Source organism: Oryx dammah, unplaced genomic scaffold (genome assembly GCF_014754425.2).
Source record: "Oryx dammah isolate SB20612 unplaced genomic scaffold, SCBI_Odam_1.1 HiC_scaffold_20, whole genome shotgun sequence".
NCBI classification, from domain to species: Eukaryota; Metazoa; Chordata; class Mammalia; order Artiodactyla; family Bovidae; genus Oryx; species Oryx dammah.
Window position 1 is genome coordinate 64,401,263 of NW_024070204.1, and position 23,865 is coordinate 64,425,127.

The window sequence follows — 23,865 nt, forward strand, 5'->3', positions numbered from 1 at the left end:
CACAAAGCAGAATTACCAAACTCACAGTTCCCTTAAAGATATAAAGGCCTGACACACATTCCCAAATTGTTTTTACAGGAGAAGCAGACCCCCTCCCGATGAAGACTGCCAACCAGAAGAACATAGACCATGGACTGGTTGAAACAGCCGGCTCCTGAAACACTATAGTGGGTCACAGTCTTGAGGTCATTGGCTCACCATGGCGCCCTTTGCCTGGCAAAGCAATAAAAGCTACTCTCTCCTGTGTCACCAAAAACTCTTGTCTCCACGTTTCTATTCATCACCTGTGAACAGAGGCTGAATTTCAGCAACATTAACTTCTTCCCAACGTCGACTAAAAACATGCCAAGTTAAGTTTCATCTGAGGCAAAATGAAGACTACAGCCTGCGAGACAGCACCTCAGATAGCTCTGAGAGACTGCTCCAAAGAGGCAGTGGGGGAAGGTCAATATATAAGATTTTGGTGAAGGGGGAATTCAATACAATTAAGCACTCATTTTACAAAGGGTTTTCTGCTCTCCAGGAGGATCTGAGGTTCTCAGAAAGGGATTTAGTGCTTTTCTAGGTAATAGGAGATGAAAGGACTGGAATCATGAAATCAGTTCCTAAAAACATCCAACTATCTAAAGACCTGTCCCACTAGACTCCTGGAGGAAAGAGTGCCTCACTCCACCCTGAACTCCCTCAGGGGGTGCTGAAGGTCAATGGCTGCAGCAGCACGGGGCCCAGTCTCTGTAGAGGCCTATGGTGAATGCCCTCGTTCAGTGGTTGGCAATGCTCTTGGCAGGTGCCAGTTAGTAGCTGACAGCAAGAACCATGCTCCAATTCCCCTTCTCAGCTTTTGTGAATCTTATGCCATTCTATCTAATATTTTGACTGTTTGGCTATATTTAATTTCCTTCTAAATCAGAAGCTCGTTTAGGTCAAGAAAAGCATATGCATCTTATTGTGTTCCCTCGGTTCCCAGTGCACCATGACCACAGCATAGATGGCTCAGTAACTATATGCTGCTAAGTCGCTTCAGTCGTGTCGACCTCTGTGCGACCCCAGAGACGGCAGCCTGCCAGGCTCCCCTGTCCCTGGGATTCTCCAGGCACGAACACTGGAGTGGGTTGCCATTTCCTTCTCCACAGTTAACTATATGAAGCATCATTGACTTCTCATCAGCAGAGGCAAGGAGTTTCCCCACCAGATGAAGTTTCGCAAGTGTCAGAGTACTTCTATTAGTAGTATTTAAAGTAATGAATTAAAACTAAAGATTAAGTGGAGGCCTCATAAAGTTAATTCTTATTCTCTACTATGGTCTTAATGGAAGGTTAACCAAGGGGTATTAGATTCTGAAAGACTGGCCAAAATACTGGGGCTTGAGGTTAACTTAGAAGCACTATATCATCTTTCAGGTTATGGTTATTTCAATACTAGAACCGAAGTCAGGTAGAACTCTAAGAATTACTGGAAGGTAAATGTTTTCAACAATTTCATCATGACCACTTTACAGGCACTATTTCTAACTATATGCTCCAGAAAACAATATTTAAATAATTATTTTTGAAAATGTAGGTGAGTGTTTTTTAAAATGAAAACTCTTAAGAAGTATGAATTTGAACTCATAGGAAAAAGTCATTAAAGTCCAGCCTTCCTAAGTCAGGGACCTAGGATATTTAAATTAACTTTGTAATTATGGATTCAAATAAGACTAGAAAACCAGGTCTCAAACACAGTCCAAAATATTAGAAACTGGTCATAAAAGCAAGTGTTTTAATGGGCATCAGTCACCTACAAAACTAGAGTATTCCCACACTGAGAAGAATGCATGTAATCAGCATTCAGCACACAAACGTCCTGGTGGGTAACCCCATGGACTGCAGAACACCAGGCTTCCCTGTCCATCACCAACTCCTGGAGCAGGCTCAAACTCATGTCCATCTAGTCAGTGATGCCATCCAACCTTCACATCCTCTGTTGTCCCCTTCTGCTGCTGCCTTCAATCTTTCCCAGCATCAGGGTCTTTTCCAATGAGTCAGCCCTTTGCATCGGGTGGCCAAAGTACTGGAGCTTCAGCACCAGTTCTTCCAATGAATATTCAGAACTGATTTCCTTTTGATGGTTTGATCTCCTTCACTCCAAAGGACTCTCAAGAGTCTTCTCCAATACCACAGTTCAAAAGCATCAATTCTTCGGTGCTCAGGTTTCTTTAGAGTCCAACTCTCACATCCATACATAACTACTGGAAAAACAATAGCTTTGACTAGATGGACCTTTGTCAGCAAAGTAATTTTTTTGCTTTTATATATGCTGTCTAGGTTGGTCACAGCTTTTCTTACAAGGAGTAAGTGCATCTTTTAATTTCATGGCTGCAATCACCATCTGCAGTGATTTTGGAGACCCCAAAATAAAGTCTCTTACTGTTTCCATTGTTTCCCCATCTATTTGCCATAAAGTGATGGACTGGATGCCATGATCTTAGTTTTTTGAATACTGAGTTTTAAGACAGCTTTTTCACTCTCCACTTTCACTTTCATCAAGAGCCTCTTTAGTTCCTCTTCTCTTTCTGCTATAAGGGTGCTGTCAACTACATATCTGAGGTTATTTGTATTTCTCTGGACAATCTTGATTCCAGCCTGTGCTTCATCCAGCCTGGCATTTTGCATGATGTACTGTGCGTAGAAGTTAGATAAGCAGAGTGACAACATACAGCCTTGATGTACTCCTTTCCCAATTTGGAACCAGTCTGTTGTTCCATGTCCAGTTCTAACTGTTGCTTCTTGATCTGCATACGGAATTCTTAGGAGGCAGGTAAGGTGGTCTGGTATTCCCAACTCTTTAAGAATTTTTCAGTTTGTTGTGATCCACACAGTCAAAGGCTTTGGTGTAATCAATAAAGCACGAGATGTTTTTCTGGAACTCTCTTGCTTTTTCGATCTAACGGATGTTGGCAATTTCATCTCTGGTTCCTCTGCCTTTTCTATATCCAGCTTGAACATCTGGATGTTCTCAGTTTACATACTGTTGAAGCCTGGCTTGGAGAATTTTGAGCATTACTTTGCTAGCATGTGAGATGAGTGCAACTGTGTGGTAGTTTGAACATCAGAATTGTAAAGTAAAAATTAAAAATAAATAAATAAATTTAAAAAATAAAATAAAATAAAATAAAATGAGAAGTGACTTTTTCCAGTCCTGTGGCCACTGCTGAGTTTTCCAAATTTGCTGATATATTGAGTGCAGCACCTTCACAGCATCATCTTTTAGGATTTGAAATAGCTCAACTGGAAATCCATCACCTCCACTAGCTCAAGGGCATATCCCCAGGCAACCACAAGAAGAGGAGACTGCTTTATGCTCTGAGAAGGAAATTCACTTATCTGATCTGTAATTCAACAAGACTTATCTGATTTTGGTGAACCTTGATTAATCTTAGTAGACTAAACATGAACTTCAATACTGGAACCAATATTAGACCTTCAGTGTCCTTTATAGTCCATTTTGAGCAGAGCTGACCCCAGAAGTGTCTCTTACTCAAAGCTACCAAGATTGCCTCTATGGCTGTGTATCTGGTATAGGAAAAGCAGCATGCATGCTCAGTCGCTTCAGTTATGTCCAACTCATTGCAATCCTATGGACTGTAGCCCACCAGGCTCCTTTGTCCATGGGATTTCTCAGGCAGGAACACTAGAATGAATTGCCATTTCCTTCTCCCCTCCAAGGTATCTTCCTACCCAGGGACTGAACCTGCGTCTCGTACGTCTCCTTCATTGACAGGCAGGTTCTTTACACCAGTGCTACCTAGGAAGGCAGGGAAAGGAGAGATGCCACTAAAACAACTTGCCTCTTTGGCAGAATCAGAGGATGTTTAGTAACTATCTGTGTCGAATACCAATATCCTAGATCCTATTTTGAATAAAACTCCAGTGATTAGGAAATCAAAGATTCTTCAGGATTAGAAACTCTTGAATATAGGGTTCAGAATGCAAGGACACAAGGTCAGGCACTGAGAGCACAGCTGTCTGCAGATTAGTGGTGCAGGGCTGTCCAGAGAGTACCTTAAAGCAATAAAGGATTCAGTTCAGTTCGGTCCCTCAGTCATGTCCAACTCTTTGTGACTCCATGGACTGCAGCATGCCAGGCGCCCCTGTCCATTACCAACTCCAGGAGTTTGCTCAAACTCTTGTTCATCAAGTCGGTGATGCCATCCACCTCATCCTCTGTCATCCCCTTCTCCTCCTGCCTTCAATCTTTCCCAGCATCAGGGTCTTTTCCAATGAGTCAGTTCTTCAAATCAGGTGGTCAAAGTATTGGAGCTTCAGCTTCAGCATCAGTCCTTCCAATGAATATTCAGGACTGATTTCCTTTAGGATAGACTGGTTGGATCTCCTTGCAGTCCAAGGGACTCTCAAGAGTCTTCTCCAACACCACAGTTCAAAAGCATCAATTCTTTGGCCCTCAGCTTTCTTCACAGTCCAACTCTCACATCCATACATGACCACTGGAAAAACCATAGCCTTGACTAGATGGACCTTGTTGGCAAAGCAAGATCTCTGCTTTTTAATATGCTGTCTAGGTTGGTTATAGCTTTTCTTCTAAAGATCAAGCGTCTTTAAATTTTCTAGCTGCAATCACCATCTGCAGGGATTTTAGGGCCCAAGAAAATAAAGTCTCTCACTGCTTCCATCGTTTCCCATCTATTTGCTATGAGGTGATGGGACCAGATGCCATGATCTTAGTTTTTTAAATGTTGAGTTTTAAGCCAACTTTTTCACTCTCTTTCACTTTCATCTAAAGGCTCTTTAGTTCCTCTTCACTTTCTGCCATAAGCTTGGTGTCATCTGTGTATCTGAGGTTGTTGATATTTCTTCCAGCAATCTTGATTCCAGCTTGTGCATCATCCAGCCTGGCATTTAGCATGATGTACTCTGCATATAAGTTAAATAAGCAGGGTGACAATATACAGCCTTGACATACTCCTTTTCCTATTTGGAACCAGTCTGTTGTTTCATGTCCAGTTCTAACTGTTGATCTGAATACAGATTTCTCAGGAGGCAGGTAAGGTAGTCTGGTATTCCCAACTCTTTAAGAATTTTCCATAGTTTGCTGTGATCTACACAGTCAAAGGCTTTGGTGTAGTCAATAAAGCAGATGTTTTTCTGGACTCTCTTGATTTTTTGATGATCCAACAGATGTTGGCAATTTGACCTCTGGTTCCTCTGCCTTTTCTAAATCCAGCTTGAACATCTGGAGGTTCTCAGTTCACATACTATTGAAGCCTTGCTTGGAGAATTTTGAGCATTACTTTGCTAGCATGAGAGATGAATGCAATTGTGTGATAATCTGAACATTCTTTGGCATTGCCTTTCTTTGGGATTGGAATGAAAACTGATCTTTTCCAGTCCTGTGGCTACTGCTGAGTTTTCCAGATTTCCTGGCATATTGAGTGCAGCACTTTAACAGGAAGCACTGTTACAGCAGCTTCTCCAATCAGGAAGCTTCCATAAGCCTCTTATTATTATCCCTTAGAGGGCAGGCTAACGAAATGAAAACCACAATCACAATTACAGCAAAAAGGATTAGGACACGTCCATACCTTTTGTAGACATCTTGAGACACAGGCAGAAATCATAGTTGTGGAGGTACCGGGGTGAATTACCAAAGAATGTAAAGTAACTGCTACATCTTGAACTGGGGATCCAAGCAATGGTCCTAGGTAAGGGGGAAAACTATATTAGGACTGTATTGTATTCAGTGAGGGGTAACTGAAATGTGTAAAGAGGCAGAGAACTTCCAGTGTCCTGCAAGTAAGGAGCTCTGAAGTCATCACAGTGTTCTAAATAATAAATAAAATGCAACAACTCTTATTGGATTGACTGGAGAGGGGAAGACAAAGGGCAAACCACTGTCCCTAAGACTGGAGAGAGAGGTCAGTGCAAGGAGTTGCACTGAACTGTAATTGCTAAACTGTTTGAGGCTCAGAGTGGCCCAGTCAGAGTTAAAAACTCCAGGAGGACCCAGTCTTGGGGGTGGGGAGGGGCAGAATTTTGTGATCTCAGCAGGTTCTCACAGTAAATATTAGAGATTCATGAGGGTGGTAGTGGAGAGGAATTCTTTCTGAAATACTCCAAGGCATTCTATTCTTAACTAGGTCGGCCCTCAGAGGAAACTAGTATATCAGAGCCAAACCTGAAGGGGTATCAGAACCTAGATGACTTGAGGGAAGCACCCAATTCCAGTCTACTCCAGCCATTGTGTCCCACCTATGGGGGATGAAAGGATTGAGAAACAGCTGTGCAGCTCAGAGGTCAAGAGTACTGGCTAAGACCCAATCTTAGGGGTACAGACACTCCCGCCCCCTCACCACCACAGTACTAAAGGCCAGTTTAGAGCAGTCCCTTTTACCCAGTGTATCATATCTGGCTATCAGGAAAAATGCTGAAGGGCAAAGAGCACAATCTGAACACAGAGAGCAAGCATCAGGACCAGACACGGCAGCAATGCTGAATGATCAGACTGAGAGTATAAACCGTGATTAACATGCTAAGGGCTGTAAGAGACAAAGTAAAGGGCACTAAGAAAAGATGATCATGATGGCAGAGCGACAGAAGTCCTAGGAAACAAGAGAAAGAAATGCCTCAGATCAAAAACACTGTAACAGAAAGGAAGACCACCACTGACGCGCTCAGACGGGACGCGGCTGAGGAAAGTCAGAGTTAGAAGATATATCAGAAGAAACCTCCAAAACTGAAAAGCAAAGTGAACAGAAGACTGAAAAGAACAGAACAGAATATGCACTACTGTGGGACAACCACAAGGTATGACATATGCGTGATGGGGAGAAATAGGGAGAAAATACCCCCAAGGTTAGAAAGGAAGAAGGAAATAATTTCTGTTATCAGAAGGGGCTGAAAGTGATACTCATGCTTACTCTGATTTGACTACCTCACCTTGGAGGCATGCACTGTGAACGCCATTTTCAAAGGCCTCTCGGGAGGCCTGCGAGAGGTCTCCGGCAACACTTGCTGCATACTCGATAACGGGCAGAAGAGATGCTGTTTCCATGGGTTTTGCTTCCAGTTCTACAGTCACAAGATGCCGTTTGTCTCCTAAAGTTCTATCTAAGGTATCTGTAAACAAATTGAATATAGTACCTCAGAGATCTGTTCTGGAAAGGTGTCAAGGTGCCACAACTGGCAATATCAAGTCCAACAAGTTGATTACAGTCAACAAGTTCAAGGTCTCATGGAAGATAAAGTGGAAGAGAATACCAATAAAGACACTAAGCACAGTATAAAAATGTCAGAGTAAATAGTTTTATCAAGAAAGTGTAGATTCTGTATTTATCAATGTTAAACACCTGCTCTCAATCATCTATTAATAGTTCTTCAGTGTTAGGGCGTGTTAAGGCAGATGAACACACAAGTTTTGACATGCAGATCATACATTTAAACATTTATGTGACTGAAATTCTTTTAAGCACAAAATTTTTACTTAAAACACTTACTGAGTACAATAGGTTATCTAATGAAAATTAAAAGGTTTTTAACCTTGACAACAAACAGTTAAATTTCATACTGTTCCAGCAATATATTCTTTATTTAATGTTTATGATTTATTCCCTCCAAAACTACTGATCTATTTGTTAAAATGAAAATGGTATCCTTCATTTGTCAACAAGCAACTGCGGTCAGTGAAACTGAGTGGGGCCCTGTGGGCCTCTCTGGCATGGAGGCCCTTTTGTCCCCCATTTCTTATAGACAAGACTCTAGCCTCTATGACCTTCCCTGAGTTCCACAGAGCAGATTTGGAACTGTTGCTAATCAAGAGAGAAGCAGTCAAGAAACCACTTGTTCAGTTCAGTTGCTCAGTCATGTCCAACTCTGCAACCCCATGAACCGCAGTACTCCAGGCAACCCCATGAACCGCAGCATTCCAGGCCTTCCTGTGCATCACCAACTCCCGGAGTTCACCCAAACCCATGTCCATCGAGTTGGTGATGCCATCCAGCCATCTCATCCTCCATCGTCCCCTTCTCCTCCCGCCCTCAATCTTTCCCAATATCAGGGTCTTTTCAAATGAGTCAGCTCTTCTCATCAGATGGCCAAAATATTGGAGTTTCAGCTTCAACATCAGTCCTTCCAATGAACACCCAGGACTAATACCTACTGATACCTACTAGAGGAACTGCTGAGAACTAAGGTCTACACATAGCCAACTTCATAACAAAGTTGACAAACTGTTTTCTTGCCAATCTTGTTGGTGTTAAGGGCATCTCGTCTTTTAACTCGCATGACCCTAATCACTGAGAATCTTTTAATATGTTCATGGGCCTTCGGCCTCTTTTGTGAAATGTCTGTTCAACTTTTTCTGCTCACTTTTCTACTTCGTTGGTTGCCATGTTTTTAGTGATTTTTGGATTCTAATCTGTCAGTTTTATATGAGGCAAATATCTTCTCTCAGTGTATCTTTTTGCTTTCGCTATATTCTGCTGCTGCTGCTGCTAAGTCGCTTCAGTTGTGTCCGACTCCGTGTGACCCCAGAGACGGCAGCCCACCAGGCTCCCCCGTCCCTGGGATTCTCTAGGCAAGAACACTGGAGTGGGTTGCCATTTCCTTCTCCAATACATGAAAGTGAAAAGTGAAAGTGAAGTCGCTCCGTCGTGTCCGACTCAGCGACCCCATGGACTGCGGTCTACCAAGCTCCTCCATCCATGGGATTTTCCAGGCAAGAGTACTGGAGTGGGGTGCCATTCACTATATTCTAACGCATTCTTAATTTCAATAACATCAATTTACTAATCTTTTAGCTCAGTTTCAGCCTTACCTGGTTAAGTTCTCCTATACTATCTTCCAAAAATTAGAAAGTTTAAAAACTTTCATAAAGCGTTGAGGTTTTCTTTCTTTCCTCTTTTGCATACATTAGCGTTTATTCTCTTTATTCTTCTGTCCTCAAAGGGAGACTTTCCAACTCTCTCCTCTTATTTAGGCTTTTAAATTCAACTGGAATTGAGGTTTAGATACAGTATGTGGGAGGAATCTATATCTTTTCCCATGTGAATAGTTTCTCCAGGCCCATTTATTGAAATTCAGTCCGCCCTTTCCCACTGAGCTTCAATATCACTCTGTGAAAGGTGCATTTTCATATAGATATAAGTGTGTTTCTAAGCTCTCTGGTTTGTTCCCCTGGTATATTTGTCTGTTCCTAGCTTGATTAGTTGATCAGTATCATGATGACTGCTTTTATGATAAGTACTAAAGTCTGATACACTTCTTTGGGTAGAACTGGCACCCTCATGCTATTCAGTCCTCTTATCTATGAATAGTATGGTTCTTATCTATAGTTTTCTTTCATTCTCTTTTTCAAAAAATGTATTTGGCAGCACCAGGTCTTAGTTGTGGCATGCACAACCTTTAGCTGTGGCATGTGAACTCTCAGCTGTGGTACGTGGGATCTCTTAATAGTTCCCTGCCCAGGGATCAGAGCCCCGGCCCCAGGCATTAGGAGCACAATCTCAGCCCCTGGACCACCAGGGAAGCCTCAGGAACAGTATGATTTCCCACTGAACTTTGATCTTCTTTAACGCCTGTACATTTTGATAATTTTCTAGATGTACACAAATGTAACCTGTGCCTCAACAGCATGTGATCACTGGTGGTCTGACTGTTCAGTCAAGGTGTGGTCTAACTGCTGCAGCATCTGGTTACTAGCTTTTCACTTTATAACTAATAAGCAATTTAGAAGGAGACACTTGAAGACTATGCAAATATGTTATTCAACAACGTACACAATATTAACTATTTGCAAAAAGACAATTTTCTATTCCAACCCTCCTCCTCAACATCTAACAGTCAGCACTTGGCATTTCAGTGTAAGGAAAAACAGTCTCTTCTTGTTGATCTATTATCGGTATGGCCTCATGAATTCTAGCTTTTTGTCAATGGCTTAATTATTGTTCTTAGCTATTCTGGAGCTCAAATTAACCCAGAGTTAGCCAGTGTAGCCTCTTCAGGTTGGTTCCTATGTCCTTATGACACAACCCCATCATTTTTTGAACATTTCCTTTCTTTTTCAGATAACATTCCATTGCTTATTTTTGAAAGTTTCCTATTTCTCACTAATACTTTTTAATCCCCTTTCTTATTTCTTCAAAAATAATACTTTATACACTCTGTACATGGTAATTCTGGTATAAGAAGCCTTTGCTGGTCTGCCTCTGAGGTTTATTGTTTCTATTGCCTTTTTTTTTTTGCTCATTGTGCCTTTTCTCAAGGTTTTATGATTTTAAACTTAAAAAAAACTATTGTGAGTTCATTTGTGGGATCTTTGAGGCCTGGATTGAGGATACATCTACCTAAAGAGCCCAATGTTTGCTTTCTCAAGGCTCCTTGGTCTATCACCAACCAAGAGGACTTCACACTAAGTTCTTCTTGGCTTGGAGTTTTATAGATTATACTGGTTCTATGAACTTAGGCTGAAAATGCCTATGGTTACAAATCCTCAGAAATTCTGCCCCTTTGCCAAAAGGCAGTCAGATAAGTTTCCTTGTCACCTTCTTTTATGGAGAAGACTTTCCATATTGTTTCCATGAGAATGTGGCTCTCAAGCAGTAGGTTAACTATGACCACAGACTTCTCCAGAACAGCTAGTGGCTTAGGTGCTGAGTTATTTTCCAACATTCCTGTTCCACCTTCTTTTCTTTAACCTCTGAAGTTTCCATCATATTCTAACCACTTCAGACATTAATTTGAAAGAGGTTATTTATATTTTCCAAGCACCTTGTTTTTCCAAATATAAAGTCCAGAAAGAGAAATCATCATGTCATTTGTCATCATGCCCCTAATCCTGCTTAATTTTTCAAGTTTCAATGAAAAGTAATCACTTGGCCTATTTACAAACCACTGAAGTGATTAAAAGACGCTTACTCCTTGGAAGAAAAGTTATGACCAACCTAGAGAGCATATTCAAAAGCAGAGATATTACTTTGCCAACTAAAGTCCGTCTAGTCAAGGCTATGGTTTTTCCAGTAGTCATGTATGGATGTGAGAGTTGGACTGTGAGGAAGGCTGAGCGCCAAAGAACTGATGCGTTTGAACTGTGGTGTTGGAGAAGACTCTTGAGGGTCCCTTGGACTGCAAGGAGATCCAACCACTCCATTCTGAAGGAGATCAGCCCTGGGATTTCTTTGGAAGGAATGATGCTAAAGCTGAAACTCCAGTACTTTGGCCACCTCATGCGAAGAGTTGACTCATTGGAAAAGACTCTGATGCTGGGAGGGATTGGGGGCAGGAGGAGAAGGGGACGACCGAGGATGAGATGGCTGGATGGCATCACTGACTCGATGGATGTGAGTCTGAGTGAACTCTGGGAGTTGGTGATGGACAGGGAGGCCTGGTGTGCTGCGATTCATGGGATAGCCAAGAGTCGGACACGACTGAGTGACTGAACTGAAGTACTTAAAAGTTCCTAGTTACACTAAACATCTCTTTTCTATATTTTTTCACAAACCTGTCCAAGTTTTCTTATTGTGGGGATGGGAATAACTGTCATGTTCTTTTACTTAAGGAAACCAAACTGCAAAGATCATATGTAGAAAAAGCATGAATTCTTACATTTTGGCACAGAAATATAAACACTTCAGTTTCCCAAGAATACCATCAGCACAAGATTACCATGTTTATTAAATACTGAAAATTATTTTCCACTCTATGTTTTTTCTTTTTAAAATTTTAAAATTATCTGTAATTTTGCTGAGATATAATTGACATACAGCACTGTAGGAGTTTAAGGTGTATAACACAAGGATTTAACTTACATAGATCATGAAATAATTACCACAATTAGTTTGGTGAACATCTACCATCTCATATAGATACAACATTAAAGAAACAGAAAAAGATTTTATCCTTTGCAATGAGAACTCTTAGGATATACTCTCTTAACTTTCACTTATAACGTACAGCACTATTAATTATCTTTATCATGGTGTACATCACATCCCTAGTACTTATTTATCTTATAACTGGAAGTCAGTACCATTTGACTCCCTTCTAATTCTACCTTCCCCACTCCCCATTTCCATTATTTTATGGAGTAAAAAAAATGGCACACCAACTTCAAATTCTTATACTCATTCTGGTATTGAAGATGAGGATGAGCTGTCTACTTCAGTGGTTAATCCCACTGTGTACCTGCTTGACAAGTGGCTCAGCTAGTATATGTAATAAATGAGTGGCAATGAAATAGGGCCATGCCTAAAGCAAGCAAATTCTAGAAAAACAAGAAAACACACATAAAACCTGTCCTCACCGATGGAAGACAAGAGTGAATATAAACCCTGCTTTATGAAATTAAACTAAGAGATGCAGCAAACAGATCCTGGAGAGAAAGAGAGCAACAGGACCAGCAAATTCTAAATATTGTATTTACCTGTGGCATGAACTGAATTTAGGATGGCCTCCCGGTATGCCACCTGGAGGGGCCCGAGATAGGTTTCTAGTCCATATTCCCTCTTGATTCGGTCATGAATAATTTCAATATGTAACTCCCCCATGCCACAAAGGACAGTCTGGGTAAAAGAGGAAGAAAACAAAACAAAGGTCAAGGAAAAATTGTTTATCACAAAACACTAAATAAAGGTATGATATCAATATATTTTATTTCCCATTACTTACAAACATTTTTTGGCTCCTACACCAAAACACTGTTTTTAACTTCTCTGACTGTAATAATAAATCAATTAAAAGTGAATCACAAGGGTGGTCCAGGGCTAAGATTTCACATTCCCAGTGGAGGGGGCCTGGGTTTGATCCCTGGTCGGGTAACTAGCCAGTGCTCATGTCACGATGAAGATCCCATGTGCCACAACTAAGAGCCAGTGCAGCCAGTCTCTTACTCTGTGATAGCTGGGTTATTAGCTGGCTAAGTGCCATTCTAACCAGAACCATGCTTCCCAACCACAAAGCTAAGTTTTGGCCAATGGAATGTAAGTATCAATGACGTTGTCAATTTCTAGGTTATATCTTTAAGGATAAATAAAACCATTCTCTTAATGAAGATATAGATAACTATCTTGAAACGTGAATGAGGGCAACATCTTGTGAATGAGGGAAATAACCCCTCTCCCAAACACTTGCAATCACATGGCTATTTCCCAACCATCCTAGACACCTTAACCTTACAGTTTTGTGGGCAGTCAAAACTACTAGAGTAATATGATCCCGCAATCCCACTGCTGGGCATACACACCAAGGAAACCAGAACTGAAAGAGACACGTATACCCCAATGTTCATCATAGCACTGTTTATAATAGCCAGGACATGGAAGCAACCTAGATGTGCATCAGCAGATGAATGGATAAGAAAGCTGTGGTACATATACACAATGGAGTATTACTCAGCCATTAAAAAGAATACATTTGAATCAGTTCTAATGAGGTGGATGAAACTGGAGCCGATTATACAGAGTGAAGAAAAACACCAATACAGTATACTAACACATATATATGGAATTTAGAAAGATGGTAACGATAACCCTGTATGTGAGACAGCAAAAGAGATACAGATGTATAGAACAGTCTTTTGGACTCTGTGGGAGAGGGCAAGGGTGGGACGGTTTGGAGGAATGGCATTGAAACATGTATATTATCATATGTGAAACGGATCACCAGTCCAGGTTTGATGCATGATACAGGGTGCTTGGGGCTGGTGCACTGGGATGACCCAGAAGGATGGGATGGGGAGGGAGGTGGGAGGGGAGTTCAGGATGGGGAACACATGTACACCTGTGGCAGATTCATGTCAATGTATGGCAAAACCAAAACCATATTGTAAAGTAATTAGCCTCCAAAAAATAGATAAATAAATAAAAGCAGGCCATATTAAATTTAACAAAATTCAGATTATAACAACAATATGTGACGACTCATGGAATAAACAAAGAATGAAAAAAAAAAAAACTACTAGAGTAGCTTGAACCTTTAAGTGACAAAGAAACTGACTTTTATCTTTTTTGAACTAATGTCATTTTGGGTCCTTGTTAGAACAACCAAATTTGCATTAAAACATTAAAAAAAAAACCCAGAAAACAAAATAACACAAAATTAGTTATTCCTGAAGGTCTTTGTGTATGGGAGAGTACAGTGCAAGTAATCCTATTTGCCCCATTTTATTCATATACCATCTGTATAGTGAAGCATTAACTTTGATCCCAAAAGAGATCTGGCCCTTGCCTTTAGTTACTGGAAAGTTATCTCTAGGCCACAATGCTCCTTGATAGAAGTGTCTTTGCTTGTCTGGCGCCTTTGTCCACCAGTCTAATAATGTGACTTATGAAACAGGCTTTGGAATAGCCATACCCATTCACAACCTAGACAGTGAAGGTAGTAGCCCAAACCTACAGGAGGCACGAGAGATTAAATGTCAACCACATAGGCAGTATATGATTATGTTCCAACAAAATCTCTGGACATCGAAGGCTTAGGTGAGCTTCCCTGGCTGGCAGTACTTCACAGAGTCAAGAGGATGAAGAAAGCTTTGCATTTAGAACTCTTTCAGACTTTGCCCTATGAGTCTCTTCCTTGGCTGTTTCTGATTTGTTTCTTTTCAGTGTAAAAAAAACTGTAAGAAACAACAATAAAAGACTATTTGGTGTATGACTGTGATACTTTAATATAAAGTTAAAAAAGTAAATTATTTGGAAAGAAGCAAGTTGTTGAATAATACAAATAGAACAACTTGCTATATATCTGTACATATATATTTAGAAATATGTATATATATATATTATGCTTTATAACATGGCATGGCAGAAAAATGGATGTTTGGAAAAGTGTGAAAGGCTATTCACTGATTATCTGTGTAGAACAGGATGGAAAGACTGAAAGGGAGACTTTAATTCTTTACTTTGTCCACTTGCATGTTATTTTTTAAAAAATATGTATTGGTGGTTTTTAATAAAGTTCCTACTGCGATCGCTGTTGCAGCTTCAGAGTCAATTAAACTAAGCTGCTTTATCATTTAGTTGGCATTTAGGACAAAAAAGTACTTCACACTTTTCAGATTAACTAAAATGAGCTTATCCTTTTTACAGGCAAATTTATAATCTTTTAAAGGAACTTTTTCTTGATATTTTATATAACTCTACTCTGCCTCCCTAAAAAGAAGATGTAGAACGAACATGTGTTCTTCTACTATACCATAATACACATTGCAGTCCTGTACCTACTTTAGACTCTATTTCTTCCCATACTGTTGGCCACAATCTGTCACTTCTCACCCATTTTATGTGTGTTATCATCATTAAAAGTATCTTTGCATCCTCCCTTTAGTAAACTGTTTCTGTAAATTTTAGCTTAAGAGGCTCAAAGTGTTGTCTTGGGGTTGAAAGATTTATTTCAAAATTTCACAAAAGGCTGTGTTCTGGAAGATAAAAATGTTGGAGAGTAGTTTTTATAAGTAAGGTATAATCATGCTGAGGAATTAAGGAGAATTTAGCTTGACAGTAAAAATAATAATCAGAAATTTATATTATGAGAGAGCCAAAGTAGAAGGCCTTTTCTTTCAGGTGCATGGACAAAGCAATGCTTTAGACAAATGCACTTAAAAACTCTCTTGCACACAAACATTATTATTGAAAGATTTGGGGAATTAAATAATAATATGCATACTTGTCCAGAATCAGGATCTAGCTTCACTTTCAAACTGGGATCTTCACGCTGAAGGCATTTCAATGCATGATCCAAATCTAGAGGATAAACAGTAACTGTTACCTTTACATTTTATTTTTTAAGATAAGGTACTACAATGACAGTTATTTCACACAGCCAGAAATGTTTTGCAGAGGATTTAAAAAGTGACAAGACAGTGATGGGAGGTTACCTGAGATTTAGTGACCTGGAAAGACCTGTCCATGATGATTTAAATAAAGACATAAACCAAAAAGAATGATGTCCTAAGTAAAATCCCAGAGAAAAAGAATTCCAGATAGAGGAAATGGCTGTGCAAGGAATGGTTTCTACTGAAGAAACAAGAAGGCCAGTGTAATGGTAGACAAAAGAAAGAGCAGCATCAGATGAGGAGATGTGTGACAGAGATCAATCACATCATGAAAGGTTTGAAGGCCATGGTGAAGTCTGGATTTGCACTGGGAAGCCACTGAAAGGTTTTACATGGGACAGTAACATCATCTGATTATACTCTGCAAAGGTTACAAAGCTAACAAAAAAGCCTTCAGAAACAAATACCAAGAAGCTAAATTATATCATGAATAAAGAGATGCTAATGTGCCCACTCTACGATGAATGATCACACCAAACAAGAAGTAAGAATACAGCTGACCCTTGAATAACATGGATTTGATGCAGGTCTTCTTATATGCAAAGTCAGATATGGAGGAACCAAGTACAGGAAGAGCCAACTATAATTTCAGCATTCAGAAAACTAAGATCATGGCATCTGGTCCCATCACTTCATGGCAAACAGATGGGAAAACAATGGAAACAGTGAAAGACTTTATTTTCTTGGGCTCCAAAATCACTGCAGATGGTGACTGCAGCCATGAAATTAGAAGACACTTGCTCCTTGGAAGAAAAGCTATGATGAACCTAGACAGCATATTAAAAAGCAGAGACATTACTTTGCCAACAAAGGTCCGTCTAGCCAAAGCTATGGTTTTTCCAGTAGTCATGTATGGATGTGAGAGTTAGACTATAGAGAAAGCTGAGCACCAAAGAATTGATGCTTTGAACTGTGGTGTTGGAGAGGACACTTGAGAGTCCCATGTGCGGCAAGGAGATAAACCAGTCCATCCTAAAGGAAATCAGTCCTGAATACTCATTGGAAGGACTGATGCTGAAGCTGAAACTCCAATACTTTGGCCATATGATATGAAGAACTGACTCACTGGAAAAGACCCTGATGCTGGGAAAGATGGAAAGCAGGAGGAGAAGGGGACAACAGAGGATGAGATGGTTGGATGGTATCACAATTCGATGGACATGAGTTTGGGCAAACTCTGGGAGTTGGTGATGAACAGGGAAGCCTGATGTGCTGCAGTCCATGGGTCACAAACAGTTGGACACAACTGAGCGACTGAATTGAATTGCTGAACTCAATGACATAAAAAACCTTTTGAAGTAAAATGTAACTATTTAATCTAAATTTTCAGAGCACTAATTAATTGATGCACCAAGACTATTTGTACCTGGCTGCTTAGCCATTGATGGAGGTTCTATGGTACAGAAGAAAACAGGTTCTGGAATCTCCACACCAGCCAATAAAAGCCTCTGTGCTTCACTGTTTTCTTTCTGCTTCTTTTCTCCCTCCGTTCTGGCTCGATGAGATGCAGCTAATGCGCTGGACTTGGATGAGACAATGGTGTCTCCAGTAGCAGTCTGCAAGCAAACAAGATGCATGAACACAACAGGCAAGCACTCAGCTTCCACCAAAAACCATGAAAACCAAAGAAAAATTTAATGCAGCACTTTCTCTTCATCAAATCCTAAAAGAGACAAATTCACTATGCTGCTTATAACTGTACATTCGTAAAGCTAATTTAACTTATAGATGAATTCTATCCAAAACACTGCTGTTGTAAATTCTAACAATAAAACATTCCTGGAGGAGGACAACAATAAAACACACATACAACAAAAAATACATTTAAAATTCATCTGGCAAATCAAATTTATCTTTGAGCAAAAGAGAGAAAAATTCTTGCCCTTACAAGACTTCATTAAGAAAATATCTTCACTTTTTACATAATCAGTTGTAAAGTTAAATTTTTTGAAGTTATCAAGAAAGCAAAAAACCTAATGAGAATAACGCTATCTAATATAAACTTAAACATAAGTATGTATCCATAAATAATGTATTTATTTTACCTGGATTTGAAATTTATATGAAGACAATCCACAGTGTTTATAGTGTTCCATAATTTATTTTTCTCTGTATTAAATGTCTGAGATTTGACTATGTTGATGAATGTACTACAATATTCATTATTCCACTACTGATAGCTTTTGGATTGTTTATGGGTTTTTGCTATGACAAACTAGGTACTTTTAATTAAACATTTAAGCTGTTATTTCCTACAGAAACCATTTGGCCACTTACATGTTTAAGCCCAACAGTCAAAGCAATGTTACCAGCAGTCAGTAAAGGGATTTCTATATGTTGGTCAGCAAATGGCAAAAGCAGACGACTTATCCTCTCCCTGTAAAACCATGATTCATGTTAGTAAAAGTACGAAGAAATGAGTTTAGAAATAAGAAGTTTTAGAAAATAACCTAGGCTTCTACTTACGTGCAGTTCCCATTAATATTATGGATGGCCGTTTGGGGTTTTATCATCCCTGAGTATATGCGCATAAAAACCAATGGGCCTCGCTGCTTGTCATGGAGGACTTTAAATGCCAGGGCACATAAGTCACCCTTATACCACTGCCTAAAAATTAAGGAGAAATTCCAGAAAAGCCTTTAAAATACAGCTCCTACGTATCTATATAGGTAAGATCAGAATCACTGCATAAACTCAACCTTCATGTCCTCCAAAGACTACTCTTAGCTTCTAATTTAGCGACCCAGGACAATTAAATACTGTACTCTGTACTTCCCTTCCTCCACTGGACTAGATTACTTATTGGAGATCTTACCATTAATGCTTCAAAACAGGAAAAAGAAAAATGGATTTTCTTCCAAATATTACTTCTATTAGCAAATAATTCTTGCCGAGACATCCCTCCTCAAAAAATACACCTAGGAATATCACACCACTTCTTAAGACCCCATAAAGGATAAACAAGAAGGTACTTTTTTTTAATTTTTATTTTTACTTTACTTTACAATACTGTACTGGTTTTGCCATACATTGACACGAATCCGCCACGGGTGTACATGAATTCCCAATCCTGAACCCCCCTCCCACCTCCCACCCCAAGAAGGTACTTTTTAATTACTGTTTTCACTCTCTCCTCCCACTTTTTCTTCAGCTGCATAGCCATATAAATCTACACTATGAACTTGAACTTGTTTAGAACACCAACACTTACAGAATGATGTCCTTAAATTAGTGTTCATTGAGAGGTTTCAGAAAGTCTGAATTTGTCTCAAATTGCCAAATTTTGTGCATAGGTACATTTTTCAGAGGAAAAAGCTCCATATTTTCATTAGTTTCAAAGGAGTCCATGACTCAGGAGATTAGACACTTCTATCATTGAGCTGCTCTAATCTTATTCCTGTTCTCTCCAGAATTTTATTTAACAAGTCCTTATATAGAGATTTGATCATATACTAGGAACTACTCTATGTGCTTTATAAATATTAGCTCATTTATTCTAGTGTCAATCTTATGAGATAAATTCCACTTTCTGCATTTTACAGATGAGAGGTTAAGCAACTTGGAAGACCTGAGATTTAAATTCAAGTAGTACACAGTCCATGCTCGTCATCACACTGCCATAATGCCTCTCCAATAGAGAGAGATGAAAGGTGACTCAGATTCCAGTTAACAGAATTAAAGTCCACCTCTGTCTGCCATTCTGCACAAAGCTCACTTAGATTTTAGAGGATTTATTACCAAGGACAAAGCTGTTAGGCACAAGAGGAGTAAAACAACAGACCTTTCCTTACAGTCACAAAATATTTTGAGCTTATGGAAAATCTTGAAATCCAGAATAAATATAAATATATCTATAGCATATTTATCAAACACCCCCAGGGTACTACTTCTTTTTTTCAGACTAAGATGGAAGGGTCAACATTTGTACTTTTACACAGCAAAGAAGTCACACATTCTTAGCACCATCTTAAAGATAGCAGGTTACAAGAGATGATGACAAACATCCCTTTCAAGTAAAAATTACAATGACTCTATATTATATTGTTTACAATAATATTCTTCATCAATGTTATTCAAAAATTGTGATTCAGCTACCATTTTTGAAAAATAAGACCTATCTGTCTACCTAAGATTTTAATCTATGTTCTTTTATACTTACAGAAACTCATAGTTGCGTTCTTCCGGTGAAGGCAAGTACACAGTAATGGCGTCTAATAAGGGCTGGACCCCTTTGTTTTTCAGGGCACTTCCACAAAGCACAGGCACTGCTGTCTGAGCCAGTGTTACTCTGTGTATTGCAGTTTGTAGCTATAAAGCAGAGATATAAATGTTTCACGTGTAGTATTTTGGTCTCCACCAAAATATCTCAGAATCAGATGATTTCTCTAACTAACCATGTAAAATATCACTCCTCAGCACACTACCATCATTCTTTATGGCCTTATTCTTTATTGTTCATTGTAAATAGCATTAGTCACTATCTGGTATATTAGATATATATTTATTAGTTTACTGTCTGTCCCCCCATCCACTAGAATGTAAAATCTATATAAGCATTATAGCAAATCCCATAAAACAGCACTAAATCACCAAAAACTGGAAAAGTGTCTAAAATAAAGTAGTTGAATAAAAATATTTCTTGAAAAAGTGAGTTAATTACTTGTGATTTAACCTTGATAGTCTACTAGAAGAACTTGTTAGAAATATGAATTCCAGTTTCTTCAAATGAATTAAATCCACATTAAATAAAATCCAAGGCAAAATGAGGTGTACCAAAGTTAGAAACACCTTTTAAACGATCACAAAAATCAAGAAAAGCTTAGATGTGTTTGCAAGCTATTGATAAGAGGAATGGTGGGTCAACTTCATTTTATATTGTAAACTCTTTGAAAACAGAAATCATATTATGTGACTATATGGTATAGTAAACATCACATCTAACCATGCAAATACTACACAAGAAAAAAATTCAAACTTATAGTATTTCATACAAAAAACATTTTTTACACCTCTAACTTCAAATGGCTCAAAATTAATCTACAGATCTTATGTTTTTTGTTAATTCTTTCCATGAAAAATAACCAAGCGAATTTGCTGGGCTCATCTTGAAGTCAACTTAAAACACATTACCACTTAAACACTGTTCATGGGAGAAGGTTCCTGGCAGAAAAAAACAAAAAGACCTTGAATAAATCTGTCATAATTCAAATACAATTCTCTGGTTTGATGTATTTCATAAGAAAGCCAGAAAAAAAAAAAAAAAAAAAAAAAAACCTGGGAAGATCTAGAATAAGTTTCCACTAACAATTAAAACAGATTCAGAAAAAATGTTCTGAGAAAAATGACCATTATAGTAGTCTGAAATATTAGTAAATTAAAAACAACAACAACAAATTTCTATCTGTGATTTCCCTACTACTACTTAGTGAACTGATCACAGTAAAAGGAAAAGGATGCAAAAAATGAACAATGTTCTCTAATTTTTAACAGTGTTATAATTTTTAAGTCGGCATTTTCTAATGATATCCAAAGTTGAAGAAAAAATCTACAAGTCATCAAACCACATCCAAATAGTAAAGCTTGGTCAGAAGTAAATGATTAATAAAATTTACCTTTTCTGCCGGTAGCAAATCAAAATTCTCACTAAATTCTCCTAAAACCAAGTCAGCAAATTCATCATCCAAATCTGCAACCTGTAAGGAAAGGCTTTAGTTCTATAACTTGTGTTCATTATCACAACTATAGGTCTACACACCATAAACATCCATTACCCAAATATTTCAAGACAGTTACACAATCCAACTTATCCAGGCTAAGGAACTCATCACATCTTCTAGAGATCTTCTTTCAAAGAAAAGAGACTGAAAACCGAAGATATGAGCTCATGAGTTTTCTAAACTCATGGGAAGCAGAGCCTTTTGATAAAGCACCTCAATTCAGTACCACCTACTCAGAGTACTCAAGAGAAATAAGAGAAAATTGACGATTGATAGCCAAAGATAATATATACAATGGACTGCCATTTTAAAATAGATCTGGAGGGGACGTCCCTGGCAGTCTAGTGGTAAGAACTCTGTTATTACAATTCAGGGGGCATGGGTTTGATCCCTGGTTGGGGAAATAACATACCACATGCTATGCCGTGTGACCAAAATAAATAAACCGATAAGCAGATTTGGGGTCTTAGTTCATAGAAAAGTTTCATTTGGTAATCCTCTAATATTTTGAATGTTCATCGTATCACCTAAGTAAAATAATATATCTTGTTTATAATTCTTCACTGAGGGAATAAATTTAAGTCGAGAGGGTTATGGTATCATTTCAATAATAAAAACATAAATAACCTCATTCATATTTGTTTCCTAATCATTTGCCTATGTGACAGGAGAATTCAGGTGATAATAAAATTAACAAAAGAGTTTCAATGAGAAGCCTCCACACTGCAACAGAGTGGCCCCCTGCTCACCCAACTAGAGAAAGCCTGCGCGCGACAGTGAAGACTCAGTGCCAGCAAACACAAATTTAAAAAAAGAAAAGAAAAAAGTTATGTCACCTCTCTTTCTCTTGGTTACCCATGGACATAATACTAGGACTTATCCCATGAGGCTACTGTGAAATTTAAATAACCAATTCAAACTATGCTTCCAGAACATATAGTAAGTATATAATATTCTTTTCATTGCTGTTCACCTTTGGAACACATGAAGTTGATTCTAGTTGCACTAATCTTATTCTCTAATTAAAAACTTTTTAACTGTGGTAAAATATAACAAACATAAAATTACCATCTTAACCATCTCTAAGTGAACAGTGTTAAGTATACTCCCACACTGTCATAAAACTAGTCTCCAGAACATTTTCATGTCACCAAACCAAAACTCTATATCCATGAAACAAACTCTTTATCATTCTCCCTTTCCCCCAGCTCCTGGTTAATTATCATTCTACTTCCTGTCTCTGTAATGCTGAGGACTCTAGCTACTTCATATAAGTGATATTCTACAGTACCTTTTTGTGATTGGCTTATTTGAGGCTATTAGCATAATGGCCTCAAAGTTCATCCATGTTGTAGCATATGTCAGAATTTCCTTATTAAGGCTGAATAGTATTCCACTGTGTATATAGCACATTTTATCCACTCATCTGCTGAAGAATACTTGGATTGCTCCCACTTTTTGGCTGTGTGAAAAATGTTGCTATGAAGGATGTACAAATAGCTTGAGAGCTTGCTTTCAATTTGTTCGGACATATACCCAGAAGTGGAATTGCTAAATCATATGGCAATTCTATTTTCAATTTTCTGAGGAACCACAATACTGTTTTCCATAGTAGTTGTATCATTTTCATTCCCCAAACAGTGTACAAGGGTTATAATTTCTCCCCATTCTTGCCAACTCTTCCTTTTTTTTTGATCATAGCTATCCTAGCTGCTGTGATATGCTGTTATTCTGTAATTCTATACAATTTTATGTATTCCTTGTGATGAATACTTTATTACTATGTACTGATAGTCATCTCAAATTTTCCTTATTTTCATTATATACTACCATGTTCTGGAACACAGAGAGATATACATGCAAGTGTAATTTGGCTCCTCAACAATATTACAAAATCTTTCTTAGGTTTACTGATAGGGAGAGGAGTGTGTGTGTGTACTGATAGGCAGAGGTGTGTATGTGTGTGTACTGACAGGTAGAGGGGTGTGTGTGTGTGTACTGATCAGTAGAGGGGGGTATGTGTGTGTGTACTGATAGGTAGAGGGGTGTGTGTGTGTGTGTACTGATAGGTAGAGGGGTGTGTGTGTGTGTAGAGGGGTATGTGTATACTGATAGGTTGAGGGTTATGTGTGTGTGTACTGATAGGTAGAGGAGTATGTGCGTGTATGCATGTGTGTGCACTTAGTCGCTCAGTCATGTCTGACTCTTTGCAACTCCATGAACTGTGGAGGCTCCTCTGTCCATGGGGATTTTCCAGGCAAGGTTCAAACCCAGGTCTCCAGCATTGCAGGCGGATTCTTTACTGTCTGAGCCACCAGGGAAACCCTGA

The 23,865-nt window shown here is 38.8% G+C and overlaps 1 protein-coding gene across 1 annotated transcript in view; it reads right to left on the reverse strand.

Annotated features, from left to right (window-relative positions):
• Positions 1 to 12,419: 12,419 nt before the first annotated feature.
• Positions 12,420 to 23,865, reverse strand: part of GFM2 (GTP dependent ribosome recycling factor mitochondrial 2) — a 33,352-nt gene continuing 21,906 nt past the window's right edge. The window contains exons 11-16 of the mRNA XM_040262724.1: positions 21,432 to 21,512; positions 19,979 to 20,127; positions 18,286 to 18,426; positions 18,097 to 18,196; positions 17,186 to 17,375; positions 12,420 to 12,550 (exon numbers count right to left, since the gene is read on the reverse strand). Of these exons, the coding sequence (XP_040118658.1) occupies positions 12,516 to 12,550; positions 17,186 to 17,375; positions 18,097 to 18,196; positions 18,286 to 18,426; positions 19,979 to 20,127; positions 21,432 to 21,512 (696 nt within the window). The 3' untranslated portion in view covers positions 12,420 to 12,515. The remainder of the gene's footprint in view (positions 12,551 to 17,185; positions 17,376 to 18,096; positions 18,197 to 18,285; positions 18,427 to 19,978; positions 20,128 to 21,431; positions 21,513 to 23,865) is intronic.